This window comes from Chanodichthys erythropterus, chromosome 2 (genome assembly GCF_024489055.1).
Source record: "Chanodichthys erythropterus isolate Z2021 chromosome 2, ASM2448905v1, whole genome shotgun sequence".
Classification (NCBI taxonomy): domain Eukaryota; kingdom Metazoa; phylum Chordata; class Actinopteri; order Cypriniformes; family Xenocyprididae; genus Chanodichthys; species Chanodichthys erythropterus.
In genome coordinates, this window is record NC_090222.1 from 16,304,366 (window position 1) to 16,328,722 (window position 24,357).

The 24,357-nt window shown below is 35.7% G+C and overlaps 1 protein-coding gene across 4 annotated transcripts in view; it reads left to right on the plus strand.

Moving 5' to 3' along the window:
* Window positions 1–1,006: 1,006 nt before the first annotated feature.
* The window catches only part of nbeal2 (neurobeachin-like 2), an 84,130-nt gene continuing 60,779 nt past the window's right edge, over window positions 1,007–24,357 (plus strand). The window contains exon 1 of one of the 4 annotated variants that reach the window (XR_010896563.1): window positions 1,007–1,559. Coding sequence is in view for 3 of the 4 variants with exons in the window: in XM_067402479.1 (XP_067258580.1) it covers window positions 1,509–1,559 (51 nt within the window). In the remaining variant the exon portion in view is untranslated. Of the gene's footprint in view, window positions 1,560–23,514; window positions 23,729–24,357 lie in introns of those variants that run through there. The other 3 variants (XM_067402479.1, XM_067402496.1, XM_067402488.1) reach the window with 3 other exon arrangements.

The window sequence follows — 24,357 nt, forward strand, 5'->3', positions numbered from 1 at the left end:
TATTGGTTAGAATATACAGTATAAAAATGTAAATAACACTGTAAATAAAAATAATGTACATAAAATCATTATGTCAATGGAAACTCTCATAAAACATGGAAACCTAAGTGGTGTGTGTGTGTGTGTGTGTGTGTGTGTGTGTGTGTGTGTGTGTGTGTGTGTGTGTGTGTGTGTGTGTGCTTTTGTTTATATTACATTGTGGGGACCAAATGTCCCCATGATGTAATATAAACCTGAGTTCACCTACATCGTGGGGACCAGCCAGCGGTCCCCACAATGTAAATGGGTTTATAAATCATATAGAATGAGTTTTTGTGAAAAAGTAAAAGTTTGCACAGTTTCCTGTGAGGGTTAGGTTTAGGGGTAGGGGCAGGGTAGGGGGATAGAATGTACAGTTTGTTCAGTGTAAAATGCATTGAAGTCTATGGAAAGTCCCCACAATTCACAAAAACAAACATGTGTGTGTGTGTGTGTGTGTGTGAGAGAGAGAGAGATAGAGAGAGAGAATTGAGAGAATTTGAATTTTGAAAAAAAAAGACTTTATTACAATTATTTTAAATAAAACACTTTTACCATTTTACATTTACCTTTTATACCACAAGGAAAACAAAACAAAATTCCTTTTTTACATTAGTAGAAGAGAAAAATATATATATATTTTTCCATCAATAACAGAGCACAGAGCCTCATTCTTACACCATTTCATTTCAAATATAATAATGACATCCGTAGGATGTATAAAATGAAAATGAAAATCATTGAGTATTCTGGATTTTACTGTGGCTAAAAACAGAGTATTAATATCTTAATCTACACCCAGTTCTGTTTTGTTTTTTTTCTACTCATATAGTTTGTGTGTTTGTGTGTGTGTGTGTGTGTGTGTGTGTGTGTGTGAGAGAGAAACATATATCACATTCTGATCTTTACTTCTTAATTAGAATTCTATTTCCACAAACCAATCCACCAGGAAAAGTCTGTGTGCTCCAGTGCAGTGCCATTCCATCCCAGCTAATTTCCACAATCAGCTGTGGCACTGTGATGCTTAATGTTTTTCCTTCATCTGAGCAGCTTTGAGGCAGGCAGAACTCCTCCCGGCTATTCCTCGGTTTGCTCTCTACTGCCACTGTAATGCTCGAGAGGAGGGCAGTGTGAACCGGGTTCTGCGTGCACAGACAAGTGCGTTTAACTCCCCTAGAATTCCTCCAGCAGAGATGCACGCTTATCCAGCGCCTATTCGGCGACATTTCTCAAATGTTGCTCTCTACATTCTCTAGTTTCTCAGCTCGGAATTGTCATTTTGACCCACCCTCCATCTAAAAGACATGCAACTTTGGGAGAGCTTGGCAACCAGGTAGTGGACAGCTGTACAACAGCAGCATGCTGTTTCTAGCAAACAACATTCCCTGGATCTTCGCTGAGTCAATCCATGAATACTTCGTTTGTGGATGTATATTCAGATGGTCTGATTGACGCCTAAGTGGAGGGAATACGCAGAAAGGCGAAGGAGAATGGCTTCGAAAGAGCGACTGTACGAGCTGTGGATGTTATATTACACTAAGGTGAGTCACGAGCAGGCAAGCGATCGCGCGAGCCGCTCGACACCTGTTGGCTTCTGAGTAGTTTATACCGTAGTAAACTTGCCACTGTCGTTTACTATTATGTCGCATCCTGCATATAGTTATAAGGCAAATATTTTAGCCATAATTCCTTTCTCCTTTGTGTTGAAACAGTTTCAGGAAGTGCGCCTGTGGTTATTTTTTTGGGAAGATTGCGCGTGCACGTACACAGTGAAAACATTTGACGTTTAATATTTCATTAGTATTATGAAGAGATTGACAGTTGTGATGACAAGGACTGATGATATTTTGGCTAAGCACAATTAAGAGTTCATCACAACAGAACAGTTTGATGTTTACAGTTTTAGTGTTTACCTGTGTGAGCCAGGTAATGTCATGCTTCCTCCTCCTCACGTCTTTTAGGGTACGTTTGCACGACAATGATGTACTAAAAACGTTAAAGTTTTTCCTTTTGCTTTTTTTTGCGTATAGATGACAACGTTGTCAAAACGATCCCCGTTCACACTGACTCGCAAAAACGATTAAAACCGCTGTATTATCCATGCTAGGCCAGTAGTTGGCGATGTCACTTTGTAAAGAAAAACTATGCACATAGACTGAACACGTAATACGCATGCGCATGATGTCACCGTTCCCATAAATTCGCGTTTTTGTAGTTTTCAAGGAGATAATAACGGTATCGTTTTCAAAATCTTCCACTTTGAAATCGGTTTTCAAAAGTTTGTGTTTTCAGGCCCCCAAAATGCCGTTGTCGTGTAAAGAAACGGCCAAAACGCATAAAAAGTTTTTTAGTTGAAAACGGTGTCGTGTAATAGTCTCTTGTTCATATGCAACATGATTTGCGAGTTCTGTGGTTCGTTATTTGACCTAAATTAACAGCAATGTATTAGGCTATTTAAAGCTGTAGTCTGCGATTTTTGGCCCTCTAGTGGTTAATAAACAGAACTGCACTCGTCTTGCGGAAGAACATTGTAGCTGGAGCTACTTCTCTCCGTGTATGTCTATGGCGAGTCACGCAGTTACTGTGATACTCTGCGGCAGGTCCTACCAGTCCAGTCTGAAATAGTCTGAATATAAACACTTATTATAAGTAGGGATGGGCATTTTTCCAAAATATTGTATTCGAATATTTGGGCTCGTAAAAAAACGAATATTCGAATATTCGTTTATTTAAATGAGGTTAAACGAAAAGGACGTTATTTTTTTAAATTCATCAAGATTTTGTAACCTGAACAAGCTCACGATTAGGCAATATGCAAAACAAGCTTACGTTATATTTTAAGCTTTTCTTTTAGTTCAAAGCATTAAACAATATGTGTAAAAAAAAAAAAACAAATACTATATATAAAGAGCAAAAACATTTAAGCTCAAGCAGCGCGAACGGGAAAAACGCTTATAAAGCAGACAGCGGCAGTTATCGTACAAAACGTTCATACACTCGAGTCAGTAACGTTATATGGTATGGTTATCGTTTTCATATTGTTTCACATGTTCATGTTGAGAAAAACAATAATATCCACATGCTCGGTTGAGAAAACGAGCCGCAACAGACATTGCAGAAACAAGATAATGATAATGCGTAACGGTATGCTAAGCTAAGTTTCTAACAAAAGCACTTTGCGATTTCTGTTCGTAAATATATCTCCCTCGACAAAACTTAAAGGAAATCATTTTGCTATTAGATAAGTTCTTACAGGCTCATTCGGGTTACAGCTGCACTTACCTGTCGTGAATGCAGTAAGTTAATGGACAGCTATCTTTCCTCATTCGACGGGTGTTTAGATTTCATGTGCTTTCTCAATATGGTGTTGATATTATGATAACTCAGTTTCAATAATTTGATCAAAAGTAATTCAATTGTGTAAGATCATTTTCATCTAAGTAATTACAAACTTCACGAGGCAGACGACAACATTATGTGACGATCAAATAAAATGAACTTGTTAAACGCTCCACAGCGCCACCCGGTGCATTTAGTTATAACTGCGAGTTTTAGTGCTCAGGATTTATCATGGATTCACTGCATTTACGGCCAGCAAAGCAACGCAGTAAAATTCAAATAGCATTTTTATTTTTCGAATATTAATTACAGGTCAAATATTCGACTATTTGTGCACACCCCTAATTATAAGTGTACCATAATGATTCAGGGTAAGGCAAAAACACGGTTTGGAAAATGGATTCATGTTGTACATTCTCATTATATAATTTTATTAATTTTTGAACACAAAAAAAGTTGCAAACATCAGCTTTAATGTTTTAATTTTAAAACATGAATTAATTACATTACCATGCATACTTCAACTAAATTTGAATTGTTTATGTATTTAGTTTATTTTCTATGTCATTGCTGGAATGTTTTTGATTTACTTCTCAATAAGCTATGTCCAATTCGCGAACGGATCTTTGTTTTGAGTCAGATCTTTTAATTGAATCAGTTAAACTGGCTACTAACGATTTGTTCACATAAGATTCGGTCTAAATGATAGTTCACGAATTGGTTTGAGCCAAGTGTGCTGCACGCGTTTTGAAAAGTGTCCGAAATCAATCGCATACTCTTTAGTAGGTACTTATTTTGAATAAGTAATTACTTCATGACTGCTAAAAAGAGTATGTTCTATATAGTATGAATGTATGTAGTATCAATGTAATCTGGACGTACTACATCCGGCATGTTGTCATTCTCATTTGTCACATGTTTTTCGTCTACTATACACAGTAGGGAAGTATCCAATTTTCGGATGCGGCCATAGAGTGAAGCTAAAGCATTTTGATCGCCTCCTGGTGGCTAGCTGATGTATAGGTCATAAACCCCGCCCTCTCTATTTAATCGAATGTGACAAAAAATCCAATTACACTTCAAATACTTTATTTATTTATTTATTTTTTGTCCTTATCATCCTGACGTATGTTCGAATGTTTGTTTTTCCAACAAGTTTGGTTTAAGTTAGTTATTTGATGCTATAAAAACAGGGTGGGACATCATGATTGATTGGCTGTGTATTTGATTAATTCTGCGGGGGCGGAAGTATGGGCAGGACCTTGATACTGCGACTCCACCTCAGGATCACTACTGCACAGACTCGGGCTCCAAATGACATAATTGGTGCAAGATGTCAACTGTTATTCCATGGATATTATGGCTTCATTTTTCTGGAGTGGAAGGAAGTGGAAATATGTTGTTCATCTTTTTTACAGTCTATGGCCTGAGCAGTATAATTGAGTCTAAAATTGTCTGTTTATTGTTTGACAGTTGACAGTTTTATCAGCTGTTTTATGACTTTGTTTTTATGAGATAAAACATGGTTGCAACAAACTGACCCGTGGCCCATGAAATTACAATGCAAACTATGAATAATAAAACTTAATCAACAAAAAATAGATTATCAGCAGGTAATGTTTTGCCAGTACTTTCCCTTTTTTTTTTTTTTTTTTTTTTTTTTTTACTGTTTAATCAACATCAATATGTGCTACCATGGCTTTTTTTCTGAGATCTTTAGAATATGTAATATTACACGCAGGGTTATGTTATGACATAAAAGAATCGCTTAATCATTTTTCAACTGGTTTATTGAAACAAACTATCTGGAAGAACCCTTCTCTTCACTATGAACAAGAAATATATATCCCCCAAGAAGAATGGTTGTTGACTACACCCTCTGGCGGTGTATACAAAGACCGAATTGCACTCCTGCATATATGAGAGAGATTATTTTATATTGTTAAAACAAAATGTGAAGTTAGACATCCATGTATTCCATCTGAAACTCTGTCATGATGGTCAGCAGCTGAAGTCAGCTGTAATGGCTCACTATGAGAAGTGTTCTTTATGAATGGCTACCATGGTAACTAAAACAGCAGGTGCAGGATACAAGAAGCACCAGGGGTCACCATAGAGAAATGTTTTCTAGCAGATCACTGTTTTAATTTGGTGCTCACACTCTAAAATATTGTATAGTTAGCAGATTGCATGGAATAGCAGGTGTATGAATTATGCAGCAGTGTTCTAGTTTGGTCTTGCCATTGGCATAAAGTTGTCCAGATAGCTTGGAGTGTTTCTCAAGATCTCATTTATGATATAATCCAAAAAGGAACCCTTTGTCATTACATTCCCATTTATTAATAGCTGCTCACATACAGCTGACAGAAATCCACACCAGGCATGCAAAGTAGATGGACTCTAACATTTTCCACATTTGCACTGTCAAAAAATGACATAAATGTGATAAAAGGTTTTTGTACACTCATATTTATGGGTTAGTTTCCCCCGCATGTTTGACATTTTGAATCCTGTTTGAACCACATTTTAATGTCTCTGCTGGCTACTGTCTGCTGATATTCTTACTGGATAAGGGCCGTAGTTGAAAATTTGCTTGTTTTTCCTATGGGCTCTATTTCCGCTGTGCTCTATTTTAAACCCATTTAAACCTCTCCTCACCTATTATGCAAGTTATTTGACCGTAGAATGAGTCCTGTGTCCCCCCCCCATGTAATGAGGTCTCGTAGGAAGCTAGAAAATTAGGACGGACTGACTTCTTTAAGCTTTTTTTGTATCAATTGCAATTATATTAGAAAGTCTGGTTGTTAGTTTAAAATTGGCATTTAAAGGTGCCCTAGAATTAAAAATTGAATTTATATTGGCATAGATAAATAACAAGAGTTCAGTACATGGAAATGGCATACAGTGAGTCTCAAACTCCATTGTTTCCTCCTTCTTATATAAATCTCATTTGTTTAAAAGACCTCCAAAGAACAGGCGAATCTCAACATAACACCAACTGTTACGTAACAGTCGGGATCATTAATATGTACGCCCCCAATATTTGCATATGCAGTTCATGTTCAAGGAATTAGACAAGGGCAGAACGTCTGGATCTGTGCACAGCTGAATCATCAGACTAGGTAAGCAAGCAAGAACAATAGCGAAAAATGGCAGATGGAGCCATAATAACTGACATGATCCATGATAACATGATATTTTTAGTGATATTTGTGAATTGTCTTTCTAAATGTTTCGTTAGCATGTTGCTAATGAACTGTTAATATGGTTAAAGTTACCATTGTTTCTTATTGTATTCACGGAGACAAGAGCCGTCATTATTTTCATTATTAAACACTTGCAGTCTGTATAATTCATAAACACAACTTCATTCTTTATAAATCTCTCCAACAGTGTAGCATTAGCCGTTAGCCACGGATCACAACCTCAAATTCATTCAGAATCAAATGTAAACATCCAAATAAATACTATACTCACATAACCCGACGCATGCATGCAGTATGCATGACAAACACTTTGTAAAGATCCATTTTGAGGGTTATATTAGCTGTGTGAACTTTGTTTATGCACTGTTTAAGGCAAGCGCCAGCTCTGTGGGCGGGGAGCGTGAGCATTTAAAGGGGCCGCATCCTGAATTGGCGCATTTCTAATTATGCCCCAAAATGAAAGGCAATTAAAAAAATAATTTAAAAAAATCTATGGGGTATTTTGAGCTGAAACTTCAGACACATTCAGAGGACACCTTAGACTTATATTACATCTTGTAAAAAAATGTTCGATGGCACCTTTAAATTAAAATACACCCAATATATTTTCTAAAACAATTCATCCATGTTTTTTGACCTCATCATTTTTAATAAAAAAATCATACCTGGATTTTCTGGTGAAAACCCCATTCCAGCAAGCTTGCTTTCTTCTGGCTTCATTTTTGAGTGCAGCGCCCACATCTCAAGAGCCAAACAGTAGTTGATGCATAGAACCAAGTTCCTGCCCTACTTTTTTCCAGATAATTTGTACATCACAATATGGAGGTCTACTGCAATTTCTGTTTCATTGTAACTTTAAAGATGTATTTAGTATTTTTTTTTTTATTTCTGATGTTGATCAATATGACACTCATCTTGGACTTACTGACACCTAGTGGTGTGGATGTAGCATTACATGAAATCTAATGTTGTAGAAATGTGCCATTTGCAGTCAGACATGATTAATGTATTTAGTGAAGAAGTACAGGATTACAGAAAGGCTACTAAGATAGAGTAAATAATATTGGGTGGTCAAGTGATCTCAAGATGGCCGCCCCCATGAGGGGACCCATTTCATGTAGAATTAAACAGCTTTTATAGGCTGTTATGATAAGAGTCTTCATCACACGTGAGTCTAGATTATTTTAAACATGTTTCTCAATTTCTGTATGCGTTAAACCCTTTTAATGAGAAATAGATTGCAGAGTCCACTGTTGAGCAAGCGTTTAATGTATATGATAAGTGTTTAATGTATATAATGCTATGATAAGAAGAATGCATGTTGTTGCCTGGCTTTAGAACCAAATACTCTTTCCCCATCTGAGGCAGAAGTATACAATCGCAGAAGAACAGTTAAGTTTAATGTCATGTCATTCTGATGATCTTGCTGTATTGTAATGTTGTGCCAACCTTTTTGTTTTTTTCTTTTCATTTGGCTGTTAGAGCAGTGTTGCCTTTCTGTCAGACCACTTCCTCTTGAGTGTGCTGTTCAGAGGACAACACTGATGTGATAAAAACCACTTCCCGTCATGGTTGCTACCATTGGTAACCTCCCTGAACAACCTGTTTTTGAGTTGACAAACACATGGTACACATCATCACCACAGTTCAGCATAAGCCCAATTGAGGAAGAGGTTTTTGGAAAATAACAAGCTTGTGTTTGTTTGTTGTGATTTGTGTGAGTTTGAGGGTTGACACTGTACATTCTATGAATATGTGATATGTGGAAGTCCTTCATGTAGGATGATTTACAAACGAGCTTGAGTTAGTAGTCTGGATCTGTACAATGGAAGGAACAGTTCCCCAAAATAACAAAATCGTCATTTATATCTTCCAATGTCATGCTTTTTTGTGTGTGTGAAAACAAAAGTAGATGATGATTTACATAAACATAATGGAGATGTAATTAATTTTGAAGTTGTATTAAGTGTTAACAATGAGATTGTGTTTTTTTTTTATAATTAATTAACACTGCTTTTGTCATTTTTTTAAAAGATGGACAAAATTTGTCACCAAAAAAGTAATCTGGTTTAACCAAAATTTCGGTTTTACAGAATGACACTTTTGGTTATACCGAATGACGATATTTTCAAACAATGCTAACAGGCTGATATCTAGCTAGCTAGCTAAAAAGGGACCATTGAACATTTTATATTTAGTACAAGTTAAAATATCACAACATTTTCCATGTTTTATAATGGTTGTACCAAATGACCTTATATTTTGGGACATGCGTAAAAAAAATTGAATTTTTCAAATAGTTAAAAGAGAGTTAGTTACTTTGCTTCACAACCATGTGATCCTTTGCAGGTGTCTCAATGATGTCACATCATGCCACAGGATATTGACGGCATGACTTGATTAGGGCTGCACAATTAACCAAATTTCTAATCGCAATTACGATTACAGATTCCACGCTTTCGTAATCGCTCAAAGGTGCGATTACAAGGAAAAATATCCATTATTCTGCATGTTTAAGAGGTGTGTCATGAGCATGTCACATTATGAGAGGTGAATCACGACTACTTCAGAATGTAAAAGGTCTAACCCAGCATAAAAATAGCTACCAGTGACGTAGGTGTACACTGATATGTCGAACGCACAAGAAACACCAGCACCCGCCATTTTTAAAAGCCGTGTACACAGCCTATATACTTGCTCCACGAACTAAAGGCGGGCACACACGGTGCAAATACTGATGGTCGGAAGATCGTATGTCAACGCCTTAACTTTACAAACATGGAAAACAGTGATAGATGGACCTGAAACATTGAAATCTTTAAAATACCATTATATGTAGCAAAATATAATTAAAACGTTTTGGATACAATAAAAGAGATCTAGTTGTTCTACCTTACACACTTTGGATGTCATATCTTTGTTTTTTATTATTATTAAAGGGGCTCTATATAGGAATGACATAGGTATAGCAGTCCAAATTCAAAATATTGTTTGCCCCTTTCCAGTGGTGTAATGTAACGAAGTAATAATACTTCGTTACAGTACTTAAGTATTTTTTGGGAGAATCTGTACTTTACTTGAGTTTTTATATTTCTGTCAACTTTTACTTTTACTCCACTACATTTCCTAAATAAATTATATACTTTTACTCCGATACATTTTCCCAAAGCATTTTCGTTACTTACTACAAAATAAAGTCGGAAGAACACAGACTGCAAGCAAGCATGTGCAAACAAGTGCTCGCACAACCGCGGTTGATTTAATTTTCCGGGTTGCGTCTGTTGCTGGAGAGGCTGAGAAGAGTGCACTGTCATTACGAGCATAGATTACGAGACATTATGAGAGCGGCATCTAGAGGCGAAATAAAAACTATCACTGATGCCTCGTATGGTTTCTTTTGACACGTGATGTGAGGCTCCGCGCTGCACAGAGCGGATCACTTCAAAACGATTTAAACGGACAACAAAACGGCATGTTATACAATGTACACTGCAGTACATGTTTTCATATCACTATAAAGTAATTAGTTTGTTGACTAGATGCTGCATTACTGGAGAACAGTATGTTTGTCGTCGAGGCTGAGACATTAGTAGAAACCTCAAGCGGTTAAAAGAATGTGACAAAAAAAAAAACAACACCAACTGTTTAATGTCAGGATTGTTACCATTCATTTGCATTAGTTTATAACTATTTGTTCGCTGTTATGCATTCATTATCCGGCGAAGTTGCATATTTAAACTGTATTCTCATACAGCGACAGAAGCTTAACAAATCAGAAATGTAGCCTATTCAATTTCAGTTTTTATCGGCACTGTAACACATATTTTGATTAGATAATCATAAATTTTTCTAAAATAGAGCCAAATAATGTGTGAAAGTACACATATAATAGACCCATGCTATGCCTTTGTGTGTAAAGATGGTAATTTTTAAGCATGACTGTTTGGATTTATATGAAATAGTAACATTTTACAATAAGAGTACATCTTTTACATTAAATAAGGTTAATAAAAGTATTGTTCATTTTTAATTTCATCATTTACATTTTAAAGTTGTCTCTTGCATTAGTTATTAATGCACTGTAAATTAACATGAACAAATCATCAATGTATAATTAATATATTAGTATTTTTTTATGTATAAAAATTACAATAAACCTTTAGCCAATTTAAAGAAACAAAATGTAAGAGAGTTAAAACTCAACACAATCTTGCTGCTCAAACTGTGTATACAACAATTTTTAATATTTTTTTGCTCCTTTTGTATTTTACATTTACTTGTACTTTTACTTTCAATACTTAAGTACATTTAATATCAAAAAAATACTTTTCATACTTAAGTACAAAAAACATCACATACTTTAAAACTTTTACTCAAGTAACATTCTAAACAGCAACTTTAACTTCTACCAAAGTCATTTTCTGGCAAGATATCTATACTTTTACTCAAGTATGGTTTTCGAGTACTTTATACACCACTGCCCCTTTCCCCTCCTTCAAAGACGTGGGTTGCCAGCTTGAGGACGCGCAACAATAGCGAGCGCAATTGACAATGAAAGCTGAGGAGACTTACACACTTTAAGCTGATGAGTTGATTTATCTGTTTTAATATGCTGTCATTTATACAGATTTTTAGATGGATGCAGAGGCTTTTTAGGTCAGGTAGAATATGCGATTCTCTGACCCAGTTTGTTTGCTGGTTTCCATGGCTACAATACGCTGTGTTTTCCGCCAACTGGCAACCTGTGATGCAGAAATACTATTGGATAAACTGGCAGCACATGGTTTCGCACAGACCAAAACAGAGACAGACGTTCTGACACGGAACGCACATTTCAAAGTAGAATATCTGGCTGTAGCATTGTTTTTCTGAGAAACAAGTAGGTGAATTTAGCATGTTTCCCAAATATATGCAAACATATTGGGGTATTTTTATGCTTTATTAAAGTGAAAATCTTACACATGGCCCCTTTAAGGCCTTTGGACAAAAAAAAAAAATTGTCACGTCATTGACCCAAATAAGTATAATAAAGTTCAATTTATGTGAGGAAAAAAATTTGATTATGTCTGCATTGGTTATGTGACATGCAACGACCAATGTCATTTTGCGTCTGTGATGTCAAACCTGGTGTGCATTCTAATTTTTATTTGTTATAAGAAGTTTTGATGTCAAATGACTTTGGTTGTTATTTATTACTTTTTATTTCTCTTTTTTTTTTTTTTTCATACAAGTGCAAAAGAGATTCAAGAGAGAAGATTGTCAGAGAATAACTTAAACTTCAGTGTATTTGTCACACAACTATGTATTTAGAGCTGTGAACAAATTATGTGGAATACTTTTATGATTCTTTTAAGATCATTTTGGAGCCTGGAAGTTCACAGAAGAAAAAAAAAATACAGGGTTGAGATGACACTGATAGAAAATCATAGAATTTTTCACCAATTATAAGCTGTCATCAGCATGAAGTACAGACCTTGACTCCCTCACATTTACATCAAGCATATGCATATTACGTTATATTGCAACAATTTTTCAGTTGTTGGTTGCTCCTTACACATGCTCCTTCGAGGAGGAAACTGACTTGACAGGTGTCTGTGTTTTTATAGACAACAAAGCCTCTTGTTAATCTGAATAGATTTTAGTATATTGTCACAATAGGCTGAGAGTCCTTGTGTAGGCAACCGTGAAAACACATCACCCACCTCAATTCTTTCAACTGCCATTGTGCACCTTTGTCATGTACCAGTAAGACGAGTTTTTGAGATTTACGTCATGTTTAAGACAAATGTGTGTACAGGTGCCATTATTTGACCTTAATCTGGTGTGAATGCCAGCGTTGTGCACGTGAGGCACTAAAAAGCATTTTCAGCTCCTTTTATCTATTCCTTCACATTCCTGCAAGCAATTAGGAACGGCCCTCAGATTCCCCAGTGTGGTGGAGCCAACAAAGAGCAAGTCTTTGTGCTAGATAGTTCAATACTTTAATAGATACTTAAAGTTGTTCTACAGGGCTTTGCCTTTCCAGAGCAAAACACCCAGATAACTTATTTAACAATCACTCTTAAAATTAAAGGCTCTTTATTGGCATCTGTAGTTCCATGAAGAACCTTTAACATCTGTGGAACCTTTTCATTGCACAAAAAGTTCTTGGAAGCTTGTTTCCGCCACTGAATAAAAAAAATAAAATGGGTAGTTGCGACTTTTTATCTCACAATCCTGACTTTTCTCAGAATTGTGAGATATAAACTCACAATTCTAAGAAAAAGTCAGGATTGCAAGATATAAACTCGCAGTTGTGAGAAATGAAGCCAGAATTGCAAGATATAAACTCGCAATTGTGAGAAAAAAGTAAGAAATGCAAAAAGAAAAAAGTCAAAATTTCAAGTTTATATCCTGCAATTCTGACTTTATTACTCACAATTCTGACTTTATTACTCACAATTCTGACTTTATTACTCGCAATTCTGACATTGTAACTCTGGACTGCGAGAACAGACACCCCCAAGACCTTCAATGAATTTAAGGTGTGGACTCAAAGATGCCAATTCATGTGTGAAAATGATTCTTCATGCTCCCTCCCAACCATTCTTTCACAATTTTAACCCTGGTGACATCCTGGAATATGGCCATGATGTGTCTTCTTACATGGTTATTTAAGAAATGAAAAGCTACACACTCCATCTTTAAGGGTTAAAAGAACCGTCGCCAAACATATAACATGCTAGAAACATAAAAATCACTGTTATAATGATCCATTCATAGACTCTTAAGTATTTTCCTATTAAAATCCAAACAGCGACTTTTTTGGGGGGCTGGGCACGGGCAGTGTATATTGATATTTCTGATAATATCTTTGTGATGAATCTCTGACTCTGATATTTGACAGATCTTGTCTGCCCTCTTTGATATCTATGCTACACTTTGTTTTAGGAGTGGATGATTATTTAGCTGTTTATTTAGTCATCATTAATCAGTATTTTCTTTTTTGTAAGAAAATGTAAACAAAATATTTTGTGAAAATTATCAAAAATATTTATAATTTCAAAATTGATTTTTTTATTTTAGAAAAACATCTTAAATTTATTTTTTTATTATATTAAGTATTTATTATTTTATATAAATACTCTTGATTGATTGATTGATTTTAACTTTTTTTCACACTTGACTAAGCTTGCAAACTGTTGAAAAGATTTAAAGTTTATAAAGTGCATATTATCACTTTGTTAAGGTCACTCACTGCCCAGTTTTAAAGAATGAAAAAATCTTCATAAGTAGAGCATATACTGTACTTAGCAGTTCACACGGCTTTCTATAAACTAGTGCAGTAGTGCATACTATATTGCCAAAAGTATTGGGACACCCCTCCAAATCATTGAATTCAGGTGTTCCAGTCACTTCCATGGCCACAGGTGTATAAAATCAAGCAACTAGGCATGCAGACTGCTTCTACAAACATTTGTGGAAGAATGGGTCGCTCTCAGGAGCTCAGTGAATTCAAGCGTGTTACCGCGATTGGTTGTCATCTGTGCAATAAGTCCATTCGTAAAATTTCCTCACTACTAAATATTACATGTCATCTGTTAGTAGTATCATAACAAAGTGGAAGCAATTGGGAACAACAGCAACTCAGCCATGAAGTGGTAGGCCACGTAAAATCACAGAGCGGGGTCAGCGCATGCTGAGGCGCACAGTGCGCAGAAGTCGCCAACTTTCTGCAGAGTCAATAGCTACAGACCTCCAAACTTTGGTGGCCTTCAGATTAGCTCAAGAACAGTGCGTAGAGAGCTTCATGGAACGGGTTTCCATGGCCAGGCCTCAGCCTTTCCAAGCCTTACATCACCAAGTGCAATGCAAGGCGTCGGATGCAGTGGTGTAAAGCTCGCCGCCACTGGACTCTAGAGCAGAGGACATGTGTTCTCTGGAGTGACGAATCACGCTTCTCTGTCTGGCAATCTGATGGATGAGTCTAGGTTTGGCTGTTTCCAGGAGAACGGTACATTGTGTCAAGTGTAAAGTTTGGTAGAGTGGGGATTATGGTGTGGCCACTGCCTGACCTCACAAATACGCTCCTAGAAGAATGGTCAAAAATTCCCATAAACACACTCCTAAACCTTGTGGAAAACATTCCCAGAAGAGTTGAAGCTGTTATAGCTGCAAAAGGTGAGCCAACTCCATATTAAACCCTACGGATTAAGAATGGGATGTCATTAAAGTTCATGTGCACGTAAAGGCAGGCGTCCCAAAACTTTTCGCAATATAGTGTATTTCTACAGATATATTCATATATTTCCATGTTAGATGGTGAGTGTAACTGCCAAAATCCACTCTTGCTCAATAATATTTATTGTTTTATCAATAAAAACAATATCTTTCTTTAAAATGCACTACAGCCCAGGATGATTACCAAAATGATTTCCATCAGTGTCTGAGTATGTAACATTTAGGCAGACACGAGAATGACTCTGCGCTGCCAAACCCAAACCCAACTTCACAGTCCAAGTCATAGCAAATAGCTACCACATGAACTTTGAACAGCAGATTAATCAAAAAGATTTCCTGATTTTGTAATGCGTTTTATGACCATCATGTATTTTGAGTCATTGACTTCATCTCCCGCTTAAAGAGGCTGAGGATGTACACACAAGCAGACTGTCTGGATAAACCAGAAGGCTGTGATCTAAACTTTGACTTCAATTGTTTTTGTACAATAGATTTGTGGATTTTATGTTGCAAGATGTTCTGTATTACTCACCTGCAGGTGTTTATCTGGAGATCACATAGAAATCATTCTTTTTTTTATGTAAATCTATAAATCTACATTTACCTGCTTGTTTACTCCTGCTTACACAAAGTTATAGGCTTTTCCTGTGTCCAGTAACATATCAAACAGGAGAGATTATTTATTTCTTGTTCATGATTAATTGAGTAATCACTTTTTTGTGGTAATAAAAATAAACCTGTGTGAACAATAGGCTTTAAATTGACTTAAAATACATATATAATAGCATTGAGGCAATAATAATTGGTTTAAATGAAGAATCAAAAGCAAGTAATCGTATGGTTTTATTGAACAATACCTTTAAAATACATAATGTAATATAATACAAACATACAAACATTTATGTACATTATGAATTATAACAAATGCCTGCAGAGGGCGCCAGTGACCCGGTGATTGATGTTGTTACACTTTATAGAATGATCAAATCCTCATTTAATATTGGCCACAACATAATTCAAATGTCTACTTAATCTCTGAGACGCTCGAAGAAACACGTAACCGTAATGCATGTAAATAATTAAAACGTTGCTTGCTTCACTTTGAAACCTACAGTGCAGGAATTTATTTAATCGCAGTCTTTGTGATTTCTCAATAGCACTGTGCTATATTATGATTTTTAAATGGTTTTAATACTGTATATTGTGCAGCCTTAAAGGGTTAGTTCACCCAAAAATGAAAATTATGTCATTAATGATTCACCCTCATGTCGTTCATCTTGGGAACACAGTTTAAGATATTTTAGATTTAGTCCGAGAGCTTTCTGTCCCTCCATTGAAAGTGTTTGTACAGTAGACTGTCCATGTCCAGAGAGGTAATAAAAACATCATCAAAGTAGTCCATGTGACATCAGTGGGTCAGTTAGAATTTGTTGAAGCATCAAAAATACATTTTGGTCCAAAAATAACAAAAACTACAACTTTATTCAGCATTGCTTGTTACTTGTTCTTTGTGATTATAAATATGTTTATGCTTTGTGGCATTTACACATGCAAGTAATTCTTATGTTCAGTAAAACTTTTTATCATTTGTTTGGAGAGGTTTTTGATAAAAATGTTACCATGGTTCCAAATGCCATAACTTTTGATTGCTTTAAGATTTCAACACACAATTTGTCTCAGATGCAGTTGACATGATTATGAACAAGCCTAAACTTGATTTTATGACCTGTCATATAAACATTCTAATAGTCATCATGTCAAGCATGAATAATAACAGAATAAATCAAGATATTGCGTCACTTTTTCTGGGGTTTTCTCTGCAGTGTTGTAACATAAGAACCTCCAAACATAATCAAAATCTATTCTATAATTTTGAGTATTAGGTTTAGGTTTTCAATCAAATGAGACCATGTACTTGATGATATGTTTATGTTTTTCATAGAGTTATAAGCCATTACTTTTAAGTACGCCACTTAGACGTGAAATCATTCAAAAATGTGATTGGTATTGGTATCGGACGATCAATATGACAAGAAATCGGTAGTCAGTATAGGTGCAAAAATTCTGATCGGAGCAACCTTATCTTTCTCAGTTGAGATTTTTTTTGTGTGTTTTTATATAGTTCAATATGCAATATCCATATGCAGAATTATCTAACATTTAATGATAAACTAAATCGTGTAAAAATCATCTGCTTAAGACTATTGCAGATATATAGTAGATATTCATACTTGTGAATAACTATGGTTGCAGACAAACACTTGCTTACATATGAATATGAATGGCCTTTAGAAACAGCTGCTAATGATGAGGAATATATATACAGTATATAGAAATATACTAGCAATGTGATAATATATGTTAGCAATGTGTTAAAAACAACACAAAATTTGTTGTCACTTTATGCATATACTTAATAACCCACACATTTAACTAAAGGTGCCCTAGAATCAAAAATTGAATTTACCTCGGCATAGTTGAATAACAAGAGTTCAGTACATGGAAATGACATACAGTGAGTCTCAAACATCATTGTTTCCTTCTTCTTGTGTAAATCTCATTTGTTTAAAAGACCTCAGAAAAACAGGCGAATCTCAACATAACACCAACTGTTACGTAACAGTCAGGATCATTAATATGTACGCCCCCAATATTTGCATATGCAGCTCATGTTCAAGGCATTAGACAAGGGCAGAACGTCTGGATCTGTGCACAGCTGAATCATCAGACTAGGTAAGCAAGCAAGAACAACAGCGAAAAATGGCAGATGGAGCAATAATAACTGACATGATTCATGATAACATGATATTTTTAGTGATATTTGTAAATTGTCTTTATAAATCTTTCATTAGCATGTTGCTAATGTACTGTTAAATGTGGTTAAAGTTACCATCGTTTCTTACTGTATTCACAGAGACAAGAGAGCCGTCGCTATTTTCATTTTTAAACACTTGCAGACTGTATAATTTATAAACAACTTCATTCTTTATAAATCTCTCCAACAGTGTGTAACGTTAGCATTAGCCACGGAGCACTATCAAACTCATTCAGAATCAAATGTAAACATCCAAATAAATACTATACTCACATGATCCGACGCATGCATGCAGTATGCATGACAAACATCTTGTAAAGATCCATTTGAGGGTTATATTAGCTGTGTGAACTTTGTAAATGCACTGTATTATAGTCGAGAGCTCAGGGGGGCAGATAGCGCGCGATTTAAAGGGGCCGCACTCTGAATCGGTGCATAGTTAATGATGCTTCAAAATAGGTGTTAAAAAAAAATTTATTAAAAAAAATCTATGGGGTATTTTGAGCTGAAACGTCACAGACGCATTCAGGGGACACCTTAGACTTATATTACATCTTGTAAAAACTGGTTCGGGGCACCTTTAAACATACCTATTATAATGTATGCAGAAGACACATTTTTAATATGGAAGTGATACTAAAATTTTTCTATTATACCTAAGTGAAACCAGGATCTCTGTGTGGTTAAAGAGATGCAGCAGCTAGGGAACTGTTGCTTTTTAAGTCTGGCCTTGATGCATATATCATAGAGTACTATCATATCTAAATTTTGGGACAATGCAACATTTAGCTAAACTTTGGCTTTTTAACTTTTTTTTAACTTATTTTTGTTTGTTACATTTTTTTTCCACAAAACATATTTAGAGACCAAATCAAAATGGGCAGACCTGTTGAAAACCAGTTCAGTAGAGGTGCTGTAACATTTTCAATGCTTCAGGGAAATTCACACTGCTTTTTAGAGAAAGACTTCAAAAAGCCCCAGGTGGAGGGATAAGTCCAGGCTGCTGCTGTCAAGGAGCTCCAGTACTTTCCGAGACTTCCCCGTGGGACTGTTCAACTATATTTAGTCCTCTTTGACTCATTTAACAGCTTCAATCAACTGGAAGAAGACTAATCAGGAACAGTAATTCAGCTACACTACTTTGTTCAATGGTATGTCATGAAGCCACTACTTATTCTATAATAATTTTGATTCCCCCAGTCAGTCTGTGAACTAATTAAGAGGAAGTTATCATTTCCTTCTTTTACAGTTAGGTTTAAAGGACATTATCCTATTGCTTGTATAGTGGGCAAGGCTTGTGGCCGTTGGTGGCGGTATGGGCTGTTTGTATGGAAGCCACATAGTACATGGTGCAATTGTTTGAGCCTTTTTAGTATGGCTAGGTGTGCATGGAGTTAATTTGTCTAAAATAATCATGAAAATGGTTGAATGTTAAAGAATTTTGAATGTGTTGGCTCTTGAAAAGTCTTTTTCACATGTATCCTGACCTGAGGCCTGTGTTTACTGACATTGAGAATAATTAATAGAAACCGGTGAAAAACTCTCTTTGTCTGCGCTGAGCAGCTGCGGGCACTGAGAGCCGCCAGAAATCTCAAACAGAATGGCTCATCTGTGATTTGCCATCTTCAGAGAACACCACTGAGCTCAAATATACCATTCAAGAACTGACCTGGATTTAACTAACTCTACTTTAAATCATCACAAGACAATTGTCATATTAATTGAAAAGGGAAATGAATAGCAATTAGCTTCCATGAATAGGGTGCAAATTGGTGTCTCATTAAAGAGACCAATTTCATAAAATATTGTCTAACATGAAATTAACCTAGCATAAAAAGCAGTTCATTTTAAACACATCAGATGTCTCCACCTCCCCCTTAAAATGGGGGTTTTGGCCTGTTCCAGTGTTGACTTTCTTGATTAAATTAAACAATGAAAATCACACAATGTCATAGTTTCAACATCAAATGTGTTTTTATCACCAAAAACTGCATGATTTTACTCTAGTAAGAAAAAGAAATGGACCATTACATACAGTTATGACACCCAGGAAGTATTTTCGACAGGAAGACATCAACAATCTCAGTAAAATTTTTGTTAATTTTTACCCATTTAGCAATTCCATTCTGAAACCAAAATGTTGTACCAAATTATTGTAAGAAAAATGATTAAACAAATATTGTTCTTTAATTTTATAATGTAAGTTCAATAAGTTAAAGGGTTAGTTCACCCAAAAATGAAAATTATGTCATTAATTACTCACCTTCACTGATTTGTAACAAAAGATTCGTAAAGCTTCGAAGCTTCATGAAGCAGTGTTTTGAAATCGCCCATCGCTAGATATTGTGGAATAAAGTCACTATTTTGTTATTTTTGGTGCACAAAATGTATTCTCATCGCTTTGAATCACTGTACTCAAATGAACTATTTTAAATATGTTTTTAGTAGCTTTCTGGGCATTGAAAAAGGGAGTGTTATTGCTGGCAATGCAGGCCTCACTGAGCCATCAGATTTTATCAAAAATATCTTAATTTGTGTTCCCAAGATGAATGAAGGTCTCTGAGTAACTAAATCATTTTTTTAAATCATTTAAAAAAATTTTAATGTTTAATTAAAAATAAGTTTTTTAATTTATTGTTAATTGCCAAAAATCATAATCACACATTATCTCAAATGTATTTTGACCAAAATTTAAGTTTCCATATACTGACTTTGTTGATTTTATTTAAGTTTTGTACTGTATTCATAGAACGTTTCAGAAATAGTTAAAATTTTATGTAGAAAATATTTAGTGTAGCTCAGGTTTGTTGGCAGGTATGCCTTATGTAGAAAGAGTGTTTGTCATATATGGATGTGAGTATGAATTTACAATGGTTTCACAATAGTTTCAGTTCTAAGATCTGCATTAAACATTTTCATTTCCCATTATCAATTAAAAAAATTTAGCATGTTGGCTGTTGTTATTTTTGACGGTTAGTTTGAGGAAGTGCAATTTTAATTCTGTTGAAATGAAGCAACCGTGACAGAATATCTAGTGGTGTAACAGCAGTAATGAGACCACCCAACCTCTGTGTAAACAAAGTACAATAATATAGTTATTCTCGCATATTTTATCTGCCAGTGGCTGATAATATTAAGAACACTGAACCCCCCCCCCAAATTCAGTTCAGTTGCTGTCTTAGAATTTGTCTCATTTTTTTTTTAAATGCCTAGTTGAATATTCTTTATCTTAAAAAAAAGTTAGTTGAAACTGGTTAAATTATTTTGAGTTAAAGTAAAGAAAAAACATGTTGCCATGACTTACTTGATCATATTTTTTTTTACTCAGTAAAGTGACCAAAATGATCTAATCTGGTATTCTCAATAAATGAAATCTGTGTCAAGTTCAAAATCTAATTTACTGGATTCAGCTGTGCCAGAGCTTAAAATGGAAAACTCATTAAGGGTGATGATATAAACTGTAGGCAATGCTAGGTCCACAGAGACACACTGTTGGCATTTCCCCCTTTTAAGCTCAGCACTTAGTTAGGATCAAGTGATCAATCGGCAGAGTGACTCAATACCAGCTCAACTTCAGTTCCGTGTCATTGCTTTAAAAGGTTAATTTTAGGGTTCCCTTCCCCATGCGGATATCAGTGTGTGTTGGTTTATGCATCTGGTCAAGTCGGGTCATGCCACTTCCACCTGACTACTGATTCATACCGATGACTGAATCCGTGATATATCATCACTCAAACTTCAGGTTTCCCTCCAGCTATTACTTGAAAGCCACAACAAATCTTTTTGTGGGATGAAAGCAGACTAAGCAGAGTCTGTATACCAAAAGGACAGAATTCTCTGTTGCACGACCGGGCTTTCAACTCTGTCAAGTTCTATAGAATGAATTCAGTTCAATTTACAGCATCAATTTTTTTTTTTTTCAATCAGCCTTAGGTAGCATGATGAATTACCATGAAGTTGTTATGGAGAATCAAAGAGAATGTGATTTTTATTTGTTTAATAAAAGACATAATGACTTATGCACTGTATACCAAGTCTTCTGAAGTCATTTGACAACATTAAAGGTGCCGTAGAACGTCTTTTTAAAAGATGTAATATAAGTCTGAGGTGTCCCCTGAATGTGTCTGTGAAGTTTCAGCTCAAAATACCCCATCGATTTTTTTAAAATAAATTTTTTAACTGCCTATTTTGGGGCATAATTAAATATGAGCTGATTCAGGCTGCGGCCCCTTTAAATTCTCACGCTCCCCGCCCACGGAGCTCACACTTGCCTTGAACAGTGCATAAAGTTCAAATAGCTAATATAACCCTCAAAATGGATCTTTATAAAGTGTTCGTCGTGCAGCATGTCTAGTCGCGTAAGTATGGTATTTATTTGGATGTTTACATTTGATTCTGAATGAGTTTGATAGTGCTCCGTGGCTAAAGCTAACATTACACACTGTTGGAGAGATTTATAAAGAATGAAGTTGTGTTTATGAATTATACAGACTGCAAGTGTTTAAAAATGAAAATAACGCCAGTCTTGTCTCTGTGAATACAGTAAGAAACGATGGTAACTTTAACCACATTTAACAGTACATTAGCAACATGCTAACGAAACATTTAGAAAGACAATTTACAAATTATCACTAAAAATATCATGATGTCATGGATCATGTCAGTTATTATGGCTCCATCTGCCATTTTTCGCTATTGTTCTTGCTTGCTTACCTAGTCTGATGATTCAGCTGTGCACATCCAGACGTCCTGCCCTTGTCTAATGCTTGATCATGGGCTGGCATATGCAAATATTGGGGGCGTACATATTAATGATCCTGACTGTTACGTAACAGTCGGTGTTATGTTGAGATTCGCCTGTTCGTCGGAGGTCTTTTAAACAAATGAGATTTATATAAGAAGGAGGAAATATTGGTGTTTGAGAATCACTGTATGTCATTTCCATGTACTGAACTCTTGTTATTCAACTATGCCAAGATAAATTCAATTTTTTATTTAATTTGTGTGAGAAACAAACCGAAATTTCAGTTACTCAGTAGATATTTTTGTTAAATCCTGAGAGATTTCTGACCCTCCATTGAAAGTGTATTCCAACAAAACTTTGATCCTTCAAAAAGTTTATAAAGAGATTGTAGAAGAAATCCATATGAATTGAGCAGTTCTTCTGAAGAAACATGATCTCTTTATATGATGTACAGATTTAATTTAAGCTGTTATTCACTTGAAAACAACGATCATCTGTGCTGGTTTGATGTGCGTGAATAAAACTCATTGGTTCACAGGCATCAAGCAAGCTTCTGTTGAGTTTCTGTTTACTGTATTTGATGTTCTGAATGCGTTGAGCAATGTTTATATGTGAATAAAATTAAATCCGTTAATCAAATAAATAGATCATGCCTCTTCAGAATACTTTGCTAAAACAGTTTGAATCATGGGATTCATCTTATGGGTTTGGAATGACATGATTTAACCCTTTAATTTGTTATTCAACCTGTTTGTAACGCAAAGCTATCATATGACTACAGAAGACTTGGACATATTGTGCATTAGTTGTCACTATTTATGAGACTTTTATGGTGATTTTTTTTTTTTTCTCGCATTTTCGAAACTTGAAAGCTCCATTCCCCAGCCATCATTTCTCTTTTAGTTTTCCTCGAATAAAAGAAAGTCATAAAGGTATTACTCAACATGAAAAAGAATTTAAAAAAATTCATAAAAAATATTGTGAAAGGTTGCATCAGGTACCCTGTAGCTTACCGGTTGTCGTTCATGGCGAGGTGATAAACACTCTATCAATAAAGCTGTGATAGCGGCAAAGAAGGAAGCGAACGTGGTGACGACAATAAGCCCAGCTGAGAGAAGACAGGAAATGTGGCTCAGTTAAAGTGACTTGCCATTTCCTGGTTGCTTGACAGAAGTACAGACAGCAAGAGCAGAGAAGTAAGCCAGCGCATCTAAACAGAGACGTCATGATGGATTCTGAATGATACTGAGGCTTACAAGTGGACACATTCTGGTCTTTTTAGAACCAAATTGGTGGGGGCTCAGCAGAGACCGGGGTAACAAGAGCCCCTCCACCGCACATCACCTGCCATGAGACATGGACTGGCCCCTAAATGAACACCAATTGGTAAAGTGAATTTTTTTCCACCTTGAGCAGGTTTAATGTTATTTTACAGTTGCATTCTGCTGGAGTGCATATTGCCTAGGTATATCAGGAACCCCCTGTATTATGTTATAATATTTTAGTGTGTGTTTTATGAAGCTGCTGACAGCCCAACTTCCCCTGTACGAGTGGGCGGATCAAGCCGCATCATTTAAGCTAAGCATAGCTCCTCGCTCTTTGAAATGTTTTCCACCAGCCGCTTTCAAGAGACAGTCACATGCAAGGGTTTGTTCGTGTTGATACATATGTTCTTGCTTGTGACTCATTCTCGAAAGAACTTTAGAGTAAAGGTTATTGTGATCTCTCCATCAAAGTTGAATTATATCAGTAGTTCTTTTGATTCATTGATGATGACTGGGAAAACTAAATGTCAGAGTGATGATTCTACTGCATTCTGCTTATATTGCATTCAATGTCGACTTTTGATCAGTTCATGCATTCCCTTCAAACCCATCACTATGGCATTGCTGGTGGCAGAATCATTCTACGAATACTTTATCTCATTAAATTACCCAGAAAGGATACGCGATCTAGGCCTCCTGTTTCAGATATTATGGATTTGTGAGATCAAATAGCAGGGTATGACTGCTGGT